The sequence below is a fragment of the Amblyomma maculatum genome, chromosome 4 (genome assembly GCF_055883805.1).
Source record: "Amblyomma maculatum isolate TAMU_Amacu chromosome 4, ASM5588380v1, whole genome shotgun sequence".
NCBI classification, from domain to species: domain Eukaryota; kingdom Metazoa; phylum Arthropoda; class Arachnida; order Ixodida; family Ixodidae; genus Amblyomma; species Amblyomma maculatum.
Window position 1 is genome coordinate 139,833,968 of NC_139347.1, and position 19,341 is coordinate 139,853,308.

Genomic DNA, 19,341 nt, shown 5'->3' on the forward strand with positions numbered 1-19,341 from the left:
GTCTCTGCTGCTGCATAACGCTGGTAGTCAGGGCGGTGCTTGTCAGTGCTGTACAAATTGTTATGTATGTACAAATATCAAAATTTTCAGATACAGACTATTTATGAAAGGAAAAATGCCTTTGATTGCCGAATCGAATGTCTGCTCAGAATGATAAATTTTTAGAAAGAGACATTTAGGCAAACTTGGTCCATATTCTTTCTTTTTATTTTCAGAATACTAGTGCATAATCTTCACAACCAAAATTGGACAAAGCTTGACTGACTAAGCACTTTAAGTGCTTTGGTTAGACAGCATAAGAGTATGAAAAGTAACTTATAATGTGGCCATGTAAAATGTGAGACAAAATGACACATAACAGACATAATTGGCACATAACTGCCAGCTAAAAACATGATGAACACCACACTAGTTTGGACTTAGAGGGGCCAGAAAAAGTGCCATAATGGGAAGAGGCTTCTCCTAGACCACGGAGGCATGTTCATATGGGTTAGTCGGTGGTCTTCCACATAATGGGGTAGCTCACATCCACATGCTAATGAGTATGTGCAAAATAATAGAGGCACAAATTAAGAGTTTGATAATAAAGTGCATGTTTGCAAACTTGCAAATGAGAATGTGCAAGGGAGCCTGTACGGTAGACATGAACGCTGCTGACTCATGCCCTTTAATGCAGAGATGTACAGTCCCCTGAATTTTTCTCCCTGGGAGTCTTGCTTTCTAAACAGCATTCTAAGGTGGTCATCAACAGAATTACCAGTTAAGGCCGGTCATCTTTTTTTTCAATGAGCAATTGCTGCTCACAAATAATTCAGCGAGCCTCCTTTGGAAGTGTGTTACCTTTTGAGTTGCATTTGGAGATGCTTTGGAACAAGATTCACTGTTTGAAAACTGTTCAGGTGAGCTACAAGATGACACCAGAAGCAGGTGCACTGCACCATTGACAGGAGTAAAACATGCCACCTTCCAGTGTTAGCAGGTGGCAAAGTGAAGGGAGGCATTGCAGTCTCCTCTTCATAGGGAGAGGTGAGATTTAGAAACAGAAATTGGCTGCCACAGGAAGATAAAAGGTTCTAAACAATTCAAAAGACGTATCTGGTGATATGCAGCCTCACAACGAGGTCCTTGGGCCATTCCATTGTTACAGGTAACGGTAATTAGGTGTCCTCCAAGTTCTTTGGCCTAACAGCAGGAGCTTTCCTATTGTTGTTATGTCTTTCATAGAAGGCATGTATAAGTGCTCATGTTAATATGAACCTTGCAGTAAGCAGCACTTTTATACACGATTGCTTGGCCTGCCGGTGATGTGTCTACTCACCCCTCCTTTTGGGAGCCCTATACGAAATTCTGCAAGGAGGCTTCCCATCACACCAAGCTGACCAAAATGAGGTGGCGGAGCTCACTTTTGCAGAGGCGTGAAAGCGATAGGATGAATACCACGGATACGGGTGTTAAGTATGCAACACAATATGGAAGGATAAAACAAAAGGAAGAGTCACTTTTGTGTTGAAATTGTTTGAAACAGATGGTCGGTCAGCCTGTCTTAATGAAGTGTGAGTTGCAGGAAAGCCCATTCTAGGGGCTTTCACATATGGTCTTGAGGTATGGTTACATCAGCGGAAAATTACTTTGCAGGGCTAATTGGTCTCAGTGGCACGTGTTGTGGGTCACTAGCAGGGACTTGGTGGGCTGTGGCATAGTGTGAATGCCATGCAGACTGGCTGGTTGTGCCTTTTTTCTCAGGTAGCCAGATCTCAATATATTTGAATTCTGTCACTTTTTAAAAACCTTTTGAGGTAAACTTTGATACATATGGTACTCGTTGGAGTTCACTGTGCAGCACAAGAAACTCGCCCAACTTAACCAGTACTTTACATATGAGTGTAAAGATAACAAATGTTTACTGTGTATGTATCTTCCAGGATTATCTTTGGGCCACTGTCATTACCAAGTTGCAGTCTGTCTACAACTGGGGCTATCGGTGACTGTTTCTTCACCAATTCCCAGTAGTTTCTTCACTTACGGGAAACATTCTGCTTGCATCTGTCTCACCTGAGCTGTCAGTCATTCTGACTGATGGCTTAAACTCACTACATTTGTCTGAACAGGTGACACAAGCCAGTCCTTGATTTCATCAGGGCCTAAAATCATTGCTCAGCTCCATAATGGTTGACACATCATCCTGGAACGGGGTTTCATTCATCAGAGGGAACTCCTTGCGCAGACTGTGAGGCATTTCATGGTTATGCATTGTTGATGCTCAGAGCTGTGTCAGGAGTTGGGCATGCCTGGCTGGCGAGGAGTATTGCAAAGTAGCAAAAGTGGAGCATGTTGGATATTTCGTCTAACAGCCGGACTGGTGTCTGCCCATGCGCGCCAGGTAAGCGGCTGTTCCAGCAGTGGCTCTGCTCTCCGCCTTGCCGAGTGAAGCTCATAGAGGATCGCCAGCGTGCTGTCGACGACCTGCTGAAATACTCCGAGGAGGCCAAGAAAACTAGGGAACTGCTGCAGTCGCTGCCCGACCTCGAGAGGCTCCTCTCCAGGTCAGTATCAGCCGTGCTTTGAGAAACTATCATGCAGCGTTTGTGCTATACTACTATTATATTTGCACTAATTATTATCGAAAAGGGGGAAAATTAAAACTTTTCAGAATTTTTCAAAATTTTTTTAGAAAAATTGCCACTCTGCCAGATGACCAATTATGGAAACAGACAGACTTCTATGATAAGTTGAGATATAAAGGAATCAGAGCTTCCATAAAGTATGAAGGTGCCCACATTAAAAACTACTTTTTTTTTTTCTCAAATGTTGCATGCGTGATTCCAAATGATGCCACAGGAGATTTCTTTCACGTCATCTTTTTCGTATTATGTCCACAATCGTATCTGTATCTGAATAAAAGAATTTTACAGTGCTCAAGTCGCATGTACAAATGCATTGCCCTCCTGTGTACTGTATTTTTCATTTTCAGGTGTTTGAAATTGGTCCCTAATCACTCAAAAGTAATCTTTTTGATAAGCAATATGTAAAATTCTCCATTTGCGCAAAGGCTGTGCCAGTGATAAATATAATGCAACATAAAAACTGGCATGCGTAGGCTAAAATAAATATAATGCAACATAAAAACTGGCATGCGTAGGCTAAATTAATTTTATCTATGGTTGAGAAGATGCAAGTAATTTTTTTTTATTATTATTAATATCTTATTCAATGGTGGGACTTATGTTTAGCAAAAAAATAATGTGCCACCATAAGCCACCTTTTACTGTGCCTAGAAACTGTGTTTCAAAGGAAAACTTAGGCGTAAAAGAGAAAAAAATAATCATATTAAAGTGCTACCTTCTATGTAGAAGGGAACAAATTTTTCACGGCTGAGCTAAATTCTGCATTACCACCATATCCAACCTGGCCATGTTCCTGCCAGTTTCAGTATCAGTTCCATTCATCATTGCCTTTCTTGCTGGTGTCGTGCAATGTTCTTGCTTAATGTGACAATGCCTGCAAGGCAAAGGAGCTACAGGACAAAATTTAATTTGCAAGTTATCGAATATGTGGTGAATATGCAAACTGAAAACTGGCGCAAAGACGCGACAGCATTCCTGTTGATGATGCCAACAAAAATGGTGGACCATGTGAAGGAGGCATGCTGGCCAGAGTTCGAGGATTGCTTGCACAATCGCTGCTGCGACCATGTATTTTTATCGCTGTCTCAAGTGAAGAGATCTGCAGTGCATTCCTCTTGCAAAAGGAAAAGGTGGGCTTTACCAGTGATGCAACTTGTATGGGATTTTTTTTTTTTTTCTTTTTTTTTTTTTTTTTTTTTTTTTTTTTTTTTGAGCATGGATGTGACTTATGCATAGGTACTACATGTAGACAGTAAAGTAGGGGGTAAGGTGAGGCAAGGTGAAGACATGGAGAGCACTTAAACACAATTTAATCTGAATGTTTGTAAAATGGGGCAGCGTTAAAGACTGCCATTTTGTGTTCGCACTTCTGTCACATCTTGGGCTTACTGTAAGCCTCTTCCAGCTGCTTGTTGATCTGAGGGCACAATTAATTTACGTCCAGAATGGAGTATGATTGTAAATGTGTGCAGTCATCTTTATGGCCAGACATGAGATCTACGTATGAACTCTTTTCATATTGACCCTAATTTTTTATATAAGAACTTTCGGGGACACAGCTGGGCCTTAAAGAGCGTGATGCGACAGCGTTAGTGACTCCAGTCTGCTGGTTCCCCTTGCAGTTCCTCATTCACGTACACGCACTTTACCACTCGCCTAATTGTCTTGCATATACTCGCACAGTAAACTGGCCAAGCCGTACCAACATGGTTGCGTAGCCCAGGGCAGTCCCAAGAATTTGGTTCCTATTTCACCCTCCCACTTCAAAGAAGCTGCTTTTGTTGGCAGTTCCTGTCAACTTGGCTGTGTTGCAGAGCCCATCAACCAATCAGTACTCACGTCACCTATCAACTGCCACCTTCCAGAGACGTGGTCACGATTTTTTGTTGCTCACAATGCTGAGGATTTTCTGCATAACGAAGCCTGTAACACCGTTGCATTGAAAAAAAATTCAAGGAAGGCATTGTAAAAATGGGACCCTGCAGCTGACAGAAATACGTCTAGGCTGCACCTGCTCTACCACAACATGGCTAAGAATGCCTACATGCAATGGCTTGTGTACTAGAATAGAATCACATACCTTACAGGACACATTCCTTTCGGCGTTCAGTATGAGTCGAGCTGTTTCGATATTTTGCGTCTGCCTCAATGTGAGACAGTGTCACGAGGCTCCCATCAGACCTGAAATGGAAAAAAGGTAACTACAAAGGAAGCTTTGTTTCAGCCCCCTTCCTACTTCACAGCTCTCTTGTAGATTGTACTGCACCTTTGACATTAGATTGGATGTTGATCGAGCTGCGGTCGCTCTGTAGCAATCTTGCAAATCTTTTTCTGGCACTGAACAGTTTTGTTAAGAAAACTTTCACTTGGAGCCTGCTGTCCCAGGCAGTTGAAGTAAGCGTTTGTGTAGCCATCTGTAGATGGTTCCATGTGCATATAGTCGCTCTCTTCCCTTTTTGGACGATGCAGGATTCATGGCCAGGGCCTGGCACGCAAGGGTGCTTCCCATCCAGACCAGCGTGCCATCCTGTACGAGGACACGGCGTACAACAAGCGCAAGATTGGCAACCTGCTTCAGGTACCATGTAGGCCCTTCTCAGTCCTTGTTAATCAGAGGAATCGCATGGGGGGTTGGGGTTGGGGTTCTCAAGTTGGGGTTCATAAACCCTTTGAGTTTCTTGAAGGTATTGTTCTTTAACAAAAACCCCCTACTTTGTTGCAAAATTTGACATGGCAGAGCTTTGTTCACTTGTTCATTATGTGAATTGGATGAGTGTATATCAAGAGTAATTTTTAACATTCTGTCTTTTAGTGTAATAGTACAATCATGGATAAGGTAACAATGAACTGAAGTGGTATTGTGCGAACTGTTATTTTATTATTTTGTTTTCTTATCCATTAAAACTCCCCACTTGCAGCAGTGAGCTGCTCAACTCTTTTGCATCTGCTCCCTTTGATCAGTAAGCTTCACCAGCACTAAAGAAGTGCCCAACATGTGCTAAGCAAAAAATACACCTCCGGGTTGTACCTAACTGCGGCTGACCAACCTCGCTAACGAGTTTACTACTTCTGCACAAGCACAGTTGTCACAGCTTTCGAAAAAATTTAGTTGTGGTTTAACTCTGGTTGACCTTAGTTGAATTGCGATAGCAACGGCAGAAGCTTCTTTTGCCTGCTACATTATTCCCCTATCAAGTCCTGTCAGTGTAAGGTGCTACATTATTGGGGACACTTAAGCTCATCCTTCACGAGAGCGTAAGCTACCAGCCCAATTATAAATGAGAAGGGTTCAATGCTGTTGAACCGAATGTGGTGCGCAACCATTAGCTGCCAGTGAACGAGCGTTCTTCTTCCTCTTTTTCGCGGCTGTTCAAGGTCAAACGTGGCCCTTCCCGGGACGACTCGACGGACGGAAACCCGCAATAAAATGTCATTGTTTTTGTCATACTTCTCCCAGTCCCTATCTACATTGCGCAGTGCTGCTGATGGCTGCATCAACTGGGCTGTTCTAGTTGCACCCATTGACTACAGCCCTTAAAACCTTTTGCAGCCAACATTTTTTTTTTGTCTCACAGCTCTGGCAGACCATTATTTATTGGGTGTACTTAAACTCAGTGCACGCTTTTTGCTTGCAAAGAAACGAAACGAGAATTTTTAAGCTTTGAGGTGGTTAATAAGAGTGACTCTACACATAGCTTGTGGGGCTGCAAAACAGGATTTGCACAGTGATAAAAAAGCCTCTTCATGTCTGCACCATACCTGTCTTGACCACAGTGTCTCCTAAATCATTGCTGCTTTCCATGCTCCATGGGCATTGTGCGCAGGCACTGGAGGGATTTCGGAAAACCGTGAAGGTGGCGCCACTGTGGGCCGACGTGCTGTCATCGTTGACGTCGAGCACACTGGCAGGATGCGTCTCGGTCGACAGCCAACAAGAGCACTTCCCAGACTTGACAGAGGCACTCGAGTTTTTTGAGAACGCCTTTGACCATGAGCAGGCCAAGAAGGAGGGTCGTGTGACGCCCTCAGCAGGGGTGGATGCTGACTACGATGAAGCAATGCGACTCGTCAAGGTAGGTTCTTGCCTTCTGTGGTTGGGTAAGGCTCACCTGCCTGAGCTGTGGCTACGTTCGTCCCTTGTCAATGCTTTCAGCAAGTGTTGAGGGTGTGAAATGGAAATGCTGTAGCTGAAATTTGACACTGACAAGTGAAACTCAAACAAAATTTGGTGCAAGGTGAAAACATTTCTTCAGGCACTGTGGAGTCGCTGTGCTTGAGACCATCACATAGCAGGTCAAACATCTGTTTCCTTGGGCCTGCAAACCTTGTACAGTCCAGCCCACTTATAACAGCCGCAGATATAACGAACACTCGCTTAGTACGAACGAGGGCGGTGCTACCGTCAAAATGTATATTGGGGCAATGGCACAGTGTCTCACATAGAATGAACTGTTGTGGCCTCAACACTCGGTTAGAGCGAACGCGAAGCTGTCGGGCCCCCGTAGTTGACCGAGCCGGCGGTGTTTGGCGCGGTTTTGCTCGACTGCGAACCCACGGCAGGCGAATTTCGCGCACTTTGTGTTTCCCTGACACGACGCGAACACAGAGTGCACAAAGCGTCCCCCGGCGCTCCTTTGCGGGTAAAATACAGTAAAAAAAGGAAAAAGTGCGCGTTGAAAAATGAAAACGAAAAAGCGCGCGCGCGCGGTGACCAAACAGAAAGTGGCGCCGCCCGCTTCGCTGTGATGCATCCACGTGATCTGCGTCGGCCAATCCGGAAAGTCAGGCACCTGCTCTACCGGCTCAAACCGGTTCTTCATTTGTTGCTCCGTTGCCACCTTGCACTGAGGGCATTACGCCGTCGATTCTTTCTGTGCGATGGGACTGCGTTGACATTGTTGCCGCATCCGTGCCTTTCCCAGATCAGGGAGTTGAAGGCTGCCTTAATGCGCGAGCCCAAGGGCTTGATTTGCGCCTGGTGCATTGGAGGACTGTACACCGACCTCTTCAGGGGCTAAAAGGAAAGCTGTCGACATCGCAGCGAAGATGGCCATTGTTAATAAGGTGCAAAAAACTGCGAACTGGTCACGAAGTATGGACTGTCGAAATCGACCATTTCAACCATTGCTAAGGGCAAGGAAAAAATTCTTGGTGCTACCGTGAATGCTGACCCAACGACTAGAAAGTCCTTCGGAAGGCGACCTACGCGGACGTTGAGGGCGCACTGCTGAAGTGGTTCGCTGACGCCCGGTCTCGCAACATTCCGGTCAGTGGACCGCTGATGCTCTCAAAGGCTAAAGACTTCGCCTTCCTTTTAGACTTTCCCGATTTCAGCCCAGGCAATGGATGGCTCCACCGGTTTAAGGCTCGCCACGAAATTGTTTTCAAGGCGGTCGTCGGCGAGGCTGCGTCTGTGAACAACGAGGACGTCGATGCGTGGCTTTCAGACAACCTCCCAACAATCACGAGCTATGCTCCACGGGACATTTACAATGCCGACGAGACTGCGTTGTTTTATCAGATGTTGCCATCTAAAACGCATGCCTTGAAAAGTGACAAGTGCACAAGAGGGAAGAACAGCAAGTTGCGCATAACCGTTCTTCTGTGTGTTAATATGGACAGCAGTGACCGGCGGCTGCCTTTTGTCATTGGCAAGTCACGTAAGCCGCGATGCTTTGGAAGCTACGTGCTCGTACGCTACAGGAACAATACAAAAGCCTGGATGAGTCTTGATTTATTTGCCGAGTGGCTTGTCGAGTTCGACCGTGACGTGGCACGAAAAAACAGGAAGGTCCTGCTCGTGCTGGATAACTGTGCGCCGCGCCATGTGCAGCCTTCCTTGAGTGCGGTGACAGTGCTCTTTTTGCTTCCCAATGCAACCTGCAAAATTCAGCCGCTGGATATGGGCATCATTCATGCGTTCAAGGTGTGCTACTGGCGGCTCGTCATCCAACGCTTGTTGATCGTGATTGATGCTGCCATGCCAGTTCGCATCAACTTGCTTGCCGCCGTGGAGATGTTGAAAGCGGCGTGGATGGAACTCACCGCGGAGTGCATAGCAAATTGCTTCCGCAAGGCGGGTTTTATGGGCCCAGGCACCGAGGACGCCATGATCACCCACCGGAAGGCCGGTCGCACGAGGACTTGCTAGCCAGACTTGACGTTGCCTGGGACGATTTCGTTTCTGCTGATCATGACGCCGATATTGCAGAGCCATGCACTGACGAAGCTATTGTGCGTGAAGTGCGAGCCCTTCCTGACTGCCCAGAGACCGACGAGGACGATGACGAGGATGCTGCTCTACCGCCAGTTGCTGTGAAAGCTTCAACCGCGATCGGTTACATCGCGTCGCTTAAGGAACTCGTGTGCAGCAGAGGCCTTGGTGATGAACATATTACCGCTCTGGAAAAATTAGAAACGGCAGTGATGCGATCAGCTTTGAAGAAGCAGACATGCATCACGGACTTTTTTCAAAAATAAAGTTAACTTTCGTCTCCATGACTACAGTAGACATTCACCAACTAGTCCGCCAACAGCTCCTGTTAAAACTTTCGTCTCGCTTGCTCTTTTTGCCCATATTATAGGTGGTCCACTTACTACGAACTTTGGCTACAACGAACAAATGCCACATGACGATCAAGTTTCGTTATAAGTGGGCTGGACTGTATCGTCACAGTCATATTGTTAAGAAATCACGCCAGAGGACTGGGCATATATACGACACGAGAAATATGAATCGCAGACTTGGCCCCTTTGAGAATCTGTGTTCCTGAGATAAATAGAGACTGTAAGAACACTCTCATACCTACACTTCCGTCCCTCTTTCCTCCCCCTTCCAAGCAAAAATGAATGTTACAAAAACACAAACTGCATTTGGTTAGTATTAACACCACACTTTCCGAGCGATTGTCTCTTTGTCTTAATTTTTCCGGCTTACGGTTGCATCGGCGCCATCGCGAGAGTAATGTGCTGGGGAGGGCAAAAATCGATTCCATTCCTACGTTGGTACAGTAAAAGCTCGGCAATTTGAGCTTCACGAGATTGGACAATAAGTTTGAATTATTGAATGAACTCGAAAATACTGACAAGAACCGTTTTAATTACTGTAAATTTGTTTGGGGGAAAATTGGCCACTGCTTGCCTGCTTTCTAGATGAAAACAGCGCAGCAATTAATAGTTTTCGGCATTCGCATTAATTCCTTATTGTCTGTGTAGTGTGTGCATGTGCAGCTAGGTGGCAGCACTGCTTCTCTGGCTATATATGCTTACGTTCAATAGTGTCTAGGGGTGATTTGCCTACTGAGTGGTGTAGCGTGGCGTTCGTGCTTGCAGAAGCATATCCCGCTTAAAGGGCCACTGTCCAGGGAAGGCCCTTTTAAGCAAAGGAGCCCAGTGTTTTGATCAGGTACCGGAGATAGTCTGTGCAAAATGCTACAGTGACACGCGCGCCACAAAGCATCGAAAATGCTTTGTGGTGCGAAGCTTGTAAATGGTGCGAAGCTTGTAAAAGCATTGGACACGTGTGCCTCACACGCAGTTTTATTCTTTGAAAAGGAGACTCACCAGCATGTGAGCTGTGGGGAGAAGTATTCACTTTAGATCATATTTTATATGTATGCATATGCAAAACCTGAAAAAACTGAGGAAGAAAACAAACATTTCCCACTGCTTTATCCTGTCTGTATACTATATCTTTTCGTACTTGTTTACTCAAGAAAAAAATGCGGTTGTGGACATGTTCGTGCTCTTACATTACTAAAGGAGCCAAATTCTTTAACCCTTTCGCTGTTGCGTGTTTCTGTCCATGGCGCACCCCCAGTGTGGGCTTGGTTTCAGGGAACGAGCATTGCGATTTGTTTTTTATTATGATTGCTATACAAATAACATAGTCAACGGAACATGCACATTTCAGTGTTATGTAGGTGTTAATTAACATCATCGTCATCATTATCGGCCTGACTATAAATGAGATAAATGAGGGTAGTATATGAAAAAGAAACACTGCTCGATACTTTTTGAGAGTCTGAATCCGAGCTCGGCTTGTATTCATAATCAAAGAACCGTCGCTCCAGTCCGCAGTAGAAGGTCCCGCGCACGCGGTCAGCCATCTGAAAGTAACCGCGCACATGGAGGACGCACTTTAGGTGGCCCGCACAACGGAAAGAAATGGCATGTTGTGAAATCAAGATGACAGAGGGAGATGGTAAGAGACTAAAACAACCTCTTTTGCTGCTGCTAGCCCCAAGCAAGGGCGCGGCTAGAGAGAGCAAAAGCAGCGATCGCGTCATGCGTCGAGAGGCAACGGCGCACGACCCTCAACTTGATGCGTCATAGCAGACATGCCAACAGAATGAAAATAAAAACGTGCAAACCTGCGGCAGATGGCTCAACAACCTTTGAACCCGTAACCACATGTGCGCGCCGCAAAACGTACGCGCCGCATGACCGCTTGGCACAAGAGAGTAGTGCGCGCGGAGTGATTGCGCCCTCCAGCAAAGAAGGTGGCGGGGGGTGGGTGCAGTCGCTCCATACTCTTCAATATATGCGTACCAAAACAGTGCGGGACACAAATACGAACTTGTACAAAGATTTGACAGATGGCGCAGCCAGTCCAAGCGCCAGCTTCGTGTTCAGGCGTTAAGTTTTGAACACATTATAGAGAACGTACCGGTACTTCGGTGACACTGGGGAAGGGAAGCACAAAAGCGTACCTGTATGTTCGTGACAGCGAAAGGGTTAACAAACTCTGAGATTTCAAACATATTTTGGAGATTTCTTACAAAGCCAACAATTCCTTTCTGCAGATGGTGTACAATAGCTTCCGTCGCTTCTGTGTCATAAAGCACTTCACAACTGCAGCAGAGGTGTTTTGCGTCTAGTCACAGTTAAATATAAAACGTCTTACCTTGTGATCAGTTCATCATCAAACAATAATCTCACGTTAAAATGACCATATAGTTGTTTTGTGCTAGGCCTTTGACAACGATGCACACGGAAATGCAACCCAGGTGAAGACCTTCCCCAGCCCAACAGCCATAGGTTGCATGCATTGAGTGCCATCACTAGCGCTGCACGTGATGAGGGCCCAAACCTTGAATTGTGATATTTGCAAGTAAAGTAATAGAGGCGACAAGCAACATTTAGCAACCTCTTTTATTCCAGGTGGTTATATATAATACTTTCTTGCCCACACCTATACAATTCGGAAGTCCGCTTACCATAGTAAAAACATTAAAATTTTCCCACTTTCGAAGTGCTCTTCAGCAGCTACAGCTATCCAGCGGGTAGCAGAGGAACTAATCATCTAAGTTTAGTTTTCTGTTTCATTTTTGTGGCGCAGTGCGATTTAACCCCTCTCGCCCCGTAGCCAGGCCAAGTGACACGCATGTGTTGTGTACAACATGGCAGCGATGCTGCGTGCAGCGGCCCCATTCAAGCGCCGTTTTTCTTTTGAGTCTCACGCATTTAATTAAAGGTTTTCGGTTTAATAGTGACACAGATGACAACTTCAGTTCGTCAGATTTTAGGACGGACAGTGAAGCAATATTAAATCAGCTCGGAACGCCAACAGGCATCCGCTGATAAGTTACGCAGCTTTTCTTTTTTTTTTTCTTGAATTGTTTCGCAGCTTCTCTGCGCTCATGTGATGATATCCTGCACGTTCTAAAGGTCCCATTTCTTACCTGCAGGGTGTCGGCGTTTTTCAGGAGTCTTCACTTGCCAATGGTAGTGAAGAGAGTCGTGTCTTGTGCTATGTAGCTTCCGGGTGTTGACCTCGGCATTGTTTTGCCCGCTGGCATGATTTTCTCTAGGGGTTGAATTTTTTTTTGAACTATTCTAAATATTCTGTGCACAACATGTTGATATTTGCTGATATCTTGCACAGGTTCTTGCGGTAGAAAATGTATATTTTAACTTTTTATCATAGCCTCCTTTATACTCAGTGCCTGTCAACGTGCCGCGCGAACAATAGAGCGGCGCCGTCGAGTAAAGTTGCGCGGTCCCCTCGCTGAGGGTGCCGATGACGTAGGGGTCGAGGCGCACGGGTACGAATGTCGGCGCGCGGCAGGAGTGCTGTTATTCGCTAGCGGGATAACTGTTCCTAAGCATGAGTCGTGCATATTCAGCATATTTACTTGTAAGGCCGACATCCACTAAGCATAACAAGTGATCATGATACTTTTTAGGTAATAACACCAACACTATATGACATTTAGGTCCGGCAGTTTCAAGAAATTGCGCATGGCTCAAAAAACTGCATGACTGCTCCGCTAGCACCAATGGTAATAGAAAAACTATAATGCTAGTCTACGCTGCAACAAAACAAAATTTAAAAAGAAAGGCACCAGCATTTATTTACACATTTCACAACAGCAATTGTGTTTCAAGAGTACCATGTAGAAGTGGTGTGATGAATAGCTGCCACAAGTAGGGAAAAAAGTTCACGGTGACTGCTGTCACTGATAGCACTTCAGAAGCCAGCTTGATTTACAGATGACTGGAACAACTGCATCGCAGTCTGCCATTGAGATCTGTAAGGAGAACAATTTTGGCATCAGCTGTTACTTTCAATGATTCAGCGCGTCATACAAAGTTTTTTTTTTTAACTAGAAAAACAAGGAAAGACAAACATACGTGTTGCATCTTTCTGTTTTGATCACTCCAAAATAATCGTCACAATAGGCAAAGCTCGTGTTTTTATTTTTTCACAGAATTGCGCATTTAGCGAAACAAAAAATACTGCCCTGGAGCACATGTAACATACCACACAGACGAGCTAACCAGAGAGGAAGTTCGCATCGCAGTCCATAAAATACATGTGCACATTTAATATTATTATTACCTTACTTAAGCGTACTAAACACACTTCTGGTGCCGTCATTATTTCTCACAGGCCTTAATGCGGTTGAGTGCAAGAAGGGAAACTAATATAGACTTTGTAAGATTTGGTTTAATTCACTTTAAACTAGTCATCTTCACAATAGGTAGATCTTGTGTTTCTATTTTGTCACAAATTTTCGTAATTAGCGTTACTGCAAAAAAAAAAAAAAAAAAAAGCTTCGTAGGAGCACACTAACACACTACGCAGACAAGCTAGGCGGGGAAGCAATTAGCATTGCAGTCCAGAAAGCACAAGTGCGCATCTAACATTACTATTCCAATATTGACGCTTAATAAGCACATTGGTGCTGTCACTATTTTTTACAAGCCTCAAAGCAGCTAAATACTACGCAGCGATCGCCGGAAGGACAAAGCAAAGGTGGAACTTAACAGTTGGTGCAATGCTATGTTCCTGCAGCACCCGAAGGCAGAGAATAGTAGAAGCATGACCTTGCACACAGCAGAACAGTCCACGAAACAGCGAGACAGTGGCAGCGCATGGCTATCCGGACCGCATTGCAACACGGCGCACCCGGCACACTCACGGCGCACCCGGCGCTCGCCTGGTGAAGGTGACCCTACGTCGCTGTCGCCATCTCTCGGCAGCCAGCTGCATAACTTGTCAACGGGGGAGGAGCGGCGGCGACGGCCGCGGAGCGCAGAGTTGACAGGCACAGAGTGTATAAAGGAGGCTATGCTTTTTATGCATGTCATCTCTAGGGAAGGGGGGGGGGGGGGAACGATAGTTTTATAACTTTTTTTTTTTTTTTTCATTGCTTCACGGGTAAATAAGTTGGTTGACATATGTAACATTAAAAAGAATTTCCTCCTCTAAAATTTCATACTATACTTGAGTATCAAGCATGTCCCGGCACCTGAAAACTAAAAAATATTGGATTCACAACCCAAAATCTACCACTTTTCCTGCGGGCAGGGAAATGTTGACTCACGCTGATCACTGGGTGCATGTCGTATCATGCATACTTTCAATGCATTATGTACTTGAAGGAATTGCCGGAGCTGTGCTAATACATCATAAAGATGTATGTCACCACATTAAAGAGTGACACATAATAAGAACTGCACTTTAGTTGGAAAACTAACAGGAATATGCCATTTTCGTGTGAGGGCTGCACCTCATGCAGATAAAAGTGCATTTTATATACGAGTATACGGGGTAACTAAGGGGCTCTTTATGAGTACTTCACGAAATTTAATGCCCATGAAATGTGTTTAAAGTGCGACCTCGGCCCACGAAATATTGAGCTTGCCAAAAATAAGTTGTTTACTGTCGATGTTCGCGTGTGTCCAATGCAGGTGGCGAACAAGGCCCTACAGGAATACCTGGCGCAGCAGGCTCGTCACTTCAACTGCAAGGCCACGTATGTTGGCACGGGCAAGAATCGCTTCCAGATTGAGGTGCCCGAATCATCTGCACGCTATGCCACCTCTGACCACGAGCTGCACGGACAGCGCAAGGGCTTCCGGTAGGCTGAATAAGTACAAAAAATTGCAAGGTTTCAACGCTACTGAACCAAATATTGAGCGAAAGCATTAGCTGCGGGTGACCGAGCGTTCTTCTTATTCTCTTTTTCTTCTTCCTCAGCCCACATATAAAACCCCGCTTTAACCAACCCATATGAACGTGCCTTAGTGGACTATAGGGGTAACGTGAATGCCAGGGTCCTAGCAGGCTGATTCTGACATAACCGTCCCATGTGAAATGAGAGACTCAAGTTGGCAGCTCATGCCGACCGCTTGAGTTGGTAGCCCAGCTCTCACCCTAGTGTCACGTGGAGTGAGGTCACAGCGTCACGTGAATAAGACGTGGCTACCGGTCGCGCTACACTGAAGGCTCGAAACCTAGAGCAGTATTGCTTTTGCAATAGAAGGCTCTCACAGATGTTTTTACCCTTTCGGCCACAGTGAAGAGTTGACGGCGATAACGCACTGGGGCATCTAATGGCGAGGATTTGTTCTCGTGGCTTTTGTGTACACCACTGTTTGCATTCATCACGGAGCTTGTAATCCAGCGAAACCAATAATCAAGGGCTAAGCAAGCTCTGTGTATGTAAAAATTATGTTTTGGACATTTCACAGCTGACTCTTTCTACTGGAAAAAAAGCAAGGAAAAAACCGCCTTTTGCTTTACAGCTCGTGTTATTCCTGTTGCGTCCACTTTGCGGGAGGTCTAGTTGCGTTTTACACTTGTCACATGAGTTCACTCGCTCTTCCCTCGTGGAGTGCACTGTCAGCGCATGGCAGAAGTGTTGCTTAAAGTCAATGTACTGACAGCAATTGAGGTCGACTGCTGCATGTGAACCCTGCTGCTGTGCAGCTGACTGATGGCAGTCTTTTAGATTAGTGACTAGGTGGAGTTGCAAACTGTATGTATGCAAACCACAGTCTGCAGATGGGAGCCATTAATGCGGTCGTTCCGTACCCTTGAAGTGTGTCGCCCCCGTTTTCGAGGAACAAGCCAAGAACTGCAGCAGGTTCAGTTAATCTTTGGTAACCATTGGTAACTGATGATCATTGTTGAGTTGCGTTTTGTGCCTTTGATTATGCTGCTGTAAAGCATTTGTGTAACAGTGCGGCGTTTTATGAAAGAAATGGGCGCACACAGCATAAGCAGACAGGCGTGGGTGTCAGAAGGAAGCCATCTTGTAGCTGGGCCCAATCTTTGAGCTTTGTTCAACTTCCTGGGTGCAATCAAAGCAGTCGTGAGTTATAATCATTGTGACGCCGCCGTTCCGATTGGAAGCTGCATAACGAACTAGATTTTCAACTATGTTTGGCTTGTGGTTCAGAGGGGTTTAACATCCCAAAGTGACTCTTCACGGCATCAGCTTTGTCTTTTCAGTTTTCCAGTGTTTGCAAAAGCATAGGTGTAGCAGCACCTCTTTCATCACTGTAGGAATGCTTGACGTTCTGCCAACCACTGGGAATAGAGCATTGGGGTGGTCTCCTAGGTAAAGAGAATGCTCTGCCTGTGGTCATGTGATCCAACCATGTTGTCTATGGGTCGGGTGGGTTTCAGCATCACAATTAGCATTGGTATTATTGTATGCTACTATAACTGAAACTCTCATTCACTTGCTGCCCCTGGTGGTCACTGCAGGCGGTACTACACGAGCGAAGTCAAGCGGCTGGCAGCAAACTTGGTCTCAGCTGAGGAGGCCCAGGAGGCAGCTGTGAAAGACATCATGCGCCGCATCTTTGAAAACTTTGATCACAGGTGAGGTGGTCTTGCATTCTTTTGGTCATGAGGGTTTGTTTTTTTTTAATGACATTGCATTTTTCATCAGTCATCCGGTAACTGCATCAATTTTGCCAATGTGTCATGGGCAAACCCTGCTGCAATCGGCTCCATTAGGATTCAGTATGAGTGACCTGTGCCCAACGCATTAGAGATGCAGGAATCGGGCACCCTCATTGGCATGTCTCATCTTCACGCAGGCGGGCTCAGTGGGAACAGGCTGTGCGATGCATAGCTCTACTCGACTGTCTCCTCTCACTGGCTCAGTACAGCGGATCACTCACCAGTACTTCCTGCACACCACACTTTTTGCCAACTGACTCAGAGGTGAGCAAGGAGGAACGTACGCTTAATTTAGTGGCCAAAAGTTTCATTGAATATGTTACTAAGAATTGAAATAAGCTGCATTAAAACGACCCAAGAAGAAAGTTAATAAGGAAGTAATTGCGCATTGGCATTCATTTCTGCTAAGTAATGCATTTTAATGTATACAAGCAAGGCATACTCTGCAGTATTCTTTGATGGGATGCTCATGGCACAGGACTGGATTCATTGGAGAGATATGGGACAGACCTTTGCCCTGTAATGGGCATGGTCAGGGTGGTGGTGGTGATGGTGGTGAAGTGCAGCCATACAGTTTAACGAGTTAGAGCTAAACAGCATTCTTGGAACCTTTCTAGTGGAATAAAAATTCATCCTGGTCGGGGTTTCAAACCTACGACCACTGCCTGTCCAGAGCAATTGCTCTACCAACTGAGTTAACCAGAATAGCCAATAGATCAGAGGGTAAGGTGCGGGCAAAATTAATCCGCAAGTCGAAGTTGGAAGGGTGTTGGCCCAGTGTTTCGGGTTTACATTTTAGGGTCTAAAAAAAAAAGTTAGTTTGATGTGAAAGTTAGCTGCTAAAAATGACCTTTGATTTTTTGCTAATTAAGAACCGTAAACACAGACTTTGAGCATGCCTCTGAGTGAGACCTTTTATATTTGTCAATGTGGCATGCGCAGCCGTGCCTGCGGGTCAAGGCTGGCTTCCACCCCTGCCTGCTGCAGCACCTGGGCGCTGCCACTCTTATCCCAAATGACCTGACCCTTGGAGACCCTGAGGTGAATGTGGCCGTTGACACTGCTGTCACGTGTTCTCCATCCATAGCTTAAGTGATGCTCGCATAAAAGAAACTGGTGAAAAATTGCAGTTTTTTTTTTATATTTAGAATATTTTGTTTCTGTGTGCAGCTTGAATTTGGACATTCGAAGTTTGCACATAAAAATAAACATTGCAATATTCAATCTTCCTGTCCTCCAAATGCAGAGAGAGGACATTGCTCTGACCACTTCTTCACCTGCCAACTAAGGGAGGTGGCAGGTGATGCTGTGGATGCCGACAACAATATTGCAAAACAGAGGAACAGCTAATAAGAGCCAGTGCTGTAAAAATTCTAAATTTACCTAAAGAAATTTCTTATGATTCTAAAATATATGTTCTTTCGAATGTTCAGTGACGGTTTTCTTTTTTCATTTAGTATACTGTGTGTCAGTGACATGTGGAGGGTGATTGAGCGGGCATCTGCAAGTGCGCTCTATTCAGAGTTTTCTTTGCACTCCAGAAAAGTTTCATTCAGCAGTGTCAAATACTATATCGCTAAGATCATTATAACTGCTGTTGCCAATGCATCCTAGGCACCCTAAGTTGAGACATAGAGCTCCTGCAGCCTACAGTGTGTTTTGGTAGAGGAGAGCTCAGCATCGACATGTTACTTGCTTTTGGAAGATGCCATTGTTGATTTCTTTTGGAATGCTCGGGGTGCTCCAATTTCATTTATGGCTTCTGTGCTGATGTGTCTTTGTGTACCCTCCAAAATGCAGAGTTGCCCTCCTCTCTTGGCGCTCATCACGGGTCCCAACATGGGTGGCAAGTCTACGCTCATGCGCCAGGCGGGTCTCCTGGTCATTATCGCCCAGATGGTGAGCACATACTGCTGAGGATGAGGAATCTGCTTGCACTGAGAGCCTTGGAGGCCACAACCACAGTTTATTGAATAACTGGCAGAGGCGTATCTTAAGCTGTGGGACCAGAGAAAGCTTGCATGAGATTGCAGACAAAACCCATCTTGACTTCTCAAGGTTTTACTACACAGTAGATGCATGCAGCATGCGGGAAATGCATATCACGGATGTGGCAAATATACTAAGTGCTGCTAAGTGGGACTGTTCACCTCTGTTAGCAGACCACAGGGGTTCTTTGGTAGTTGTTGCGAAGGACGATCTGTGTGACTGCAGGGAGCCCGGGTGCCAGCCGAGGCCTGTGAACTCACCCTTGTGGACCGCATCTTCACCCGGCTGGGAGCTAGCGATAGGATCACCTCTGGTAAGGACCAGTGGGCCCCCTTTGAAGGGGCAAGTTGCAAGCATCATTACTGCCAGCATCTCTTCACGGGATCTCACTTTCTGCACCTCTATGAACGGCACCTTGCACCCTCTTACGTGTAACCGAAAGAGAGTTTGTTGCATGCTCCGTCTTGGGAGAGTTAGATTTTACCTTTGCAAGCTGTACATTCGGTCAACCAGCGGCGGCCTTTC

The 19,341-nt window shown here is 45.6% G+C and overlaps 1 protein-coding gene across 2 annotated transcripts in view; it reads left to right on the forward strand.

Annotated features, from left to right (window-relative positions):
- The window catches only part of LOC146193177 (DNA mismatch repair protein Msh6-like), a 115,742-nt gene that overhangs the window by 71,181 nt on the left and 25,220 nt on the right, over positions 1-19,341 (forward strand). For both annotated transcript variants that reach the window (XM_084602592.1, XM_084602593.1), the window contains exons 19-27: positions 2,381-2,543; positions 5,094-5,202; positions 6,449-6,697; positions 14,823-14,992; positions 16,627-16,743; positions 16,965-17,091; positions 17,770-17,868; positions 18,628-18,726; positions 19,042-19,129. In XM_084602592.1, coding sequence (XP_084458718.1) covers positions 2,381-2,543; positions 5,094-5,202; positions 6,449-6,697; positions 14,823-14,992; positions 16,627-16,743; positions 16,965-17,091; positions 17,770-17,868; positions 18,628-18,726; positions 19,042-19,129 — 1,221 coding nt within the window. The remainder of the gene's footprint in view (positions 1-2,380; positions 2,544-5,093; positions 5,203-6,448; positions 6,698-14,822; positions 14,993-16,626; positions 16,744-16,964; positions 17,092-17,769; positions 17,869-18,627; positions 18,727-19,041; positions 19,130-19,341) is intronic.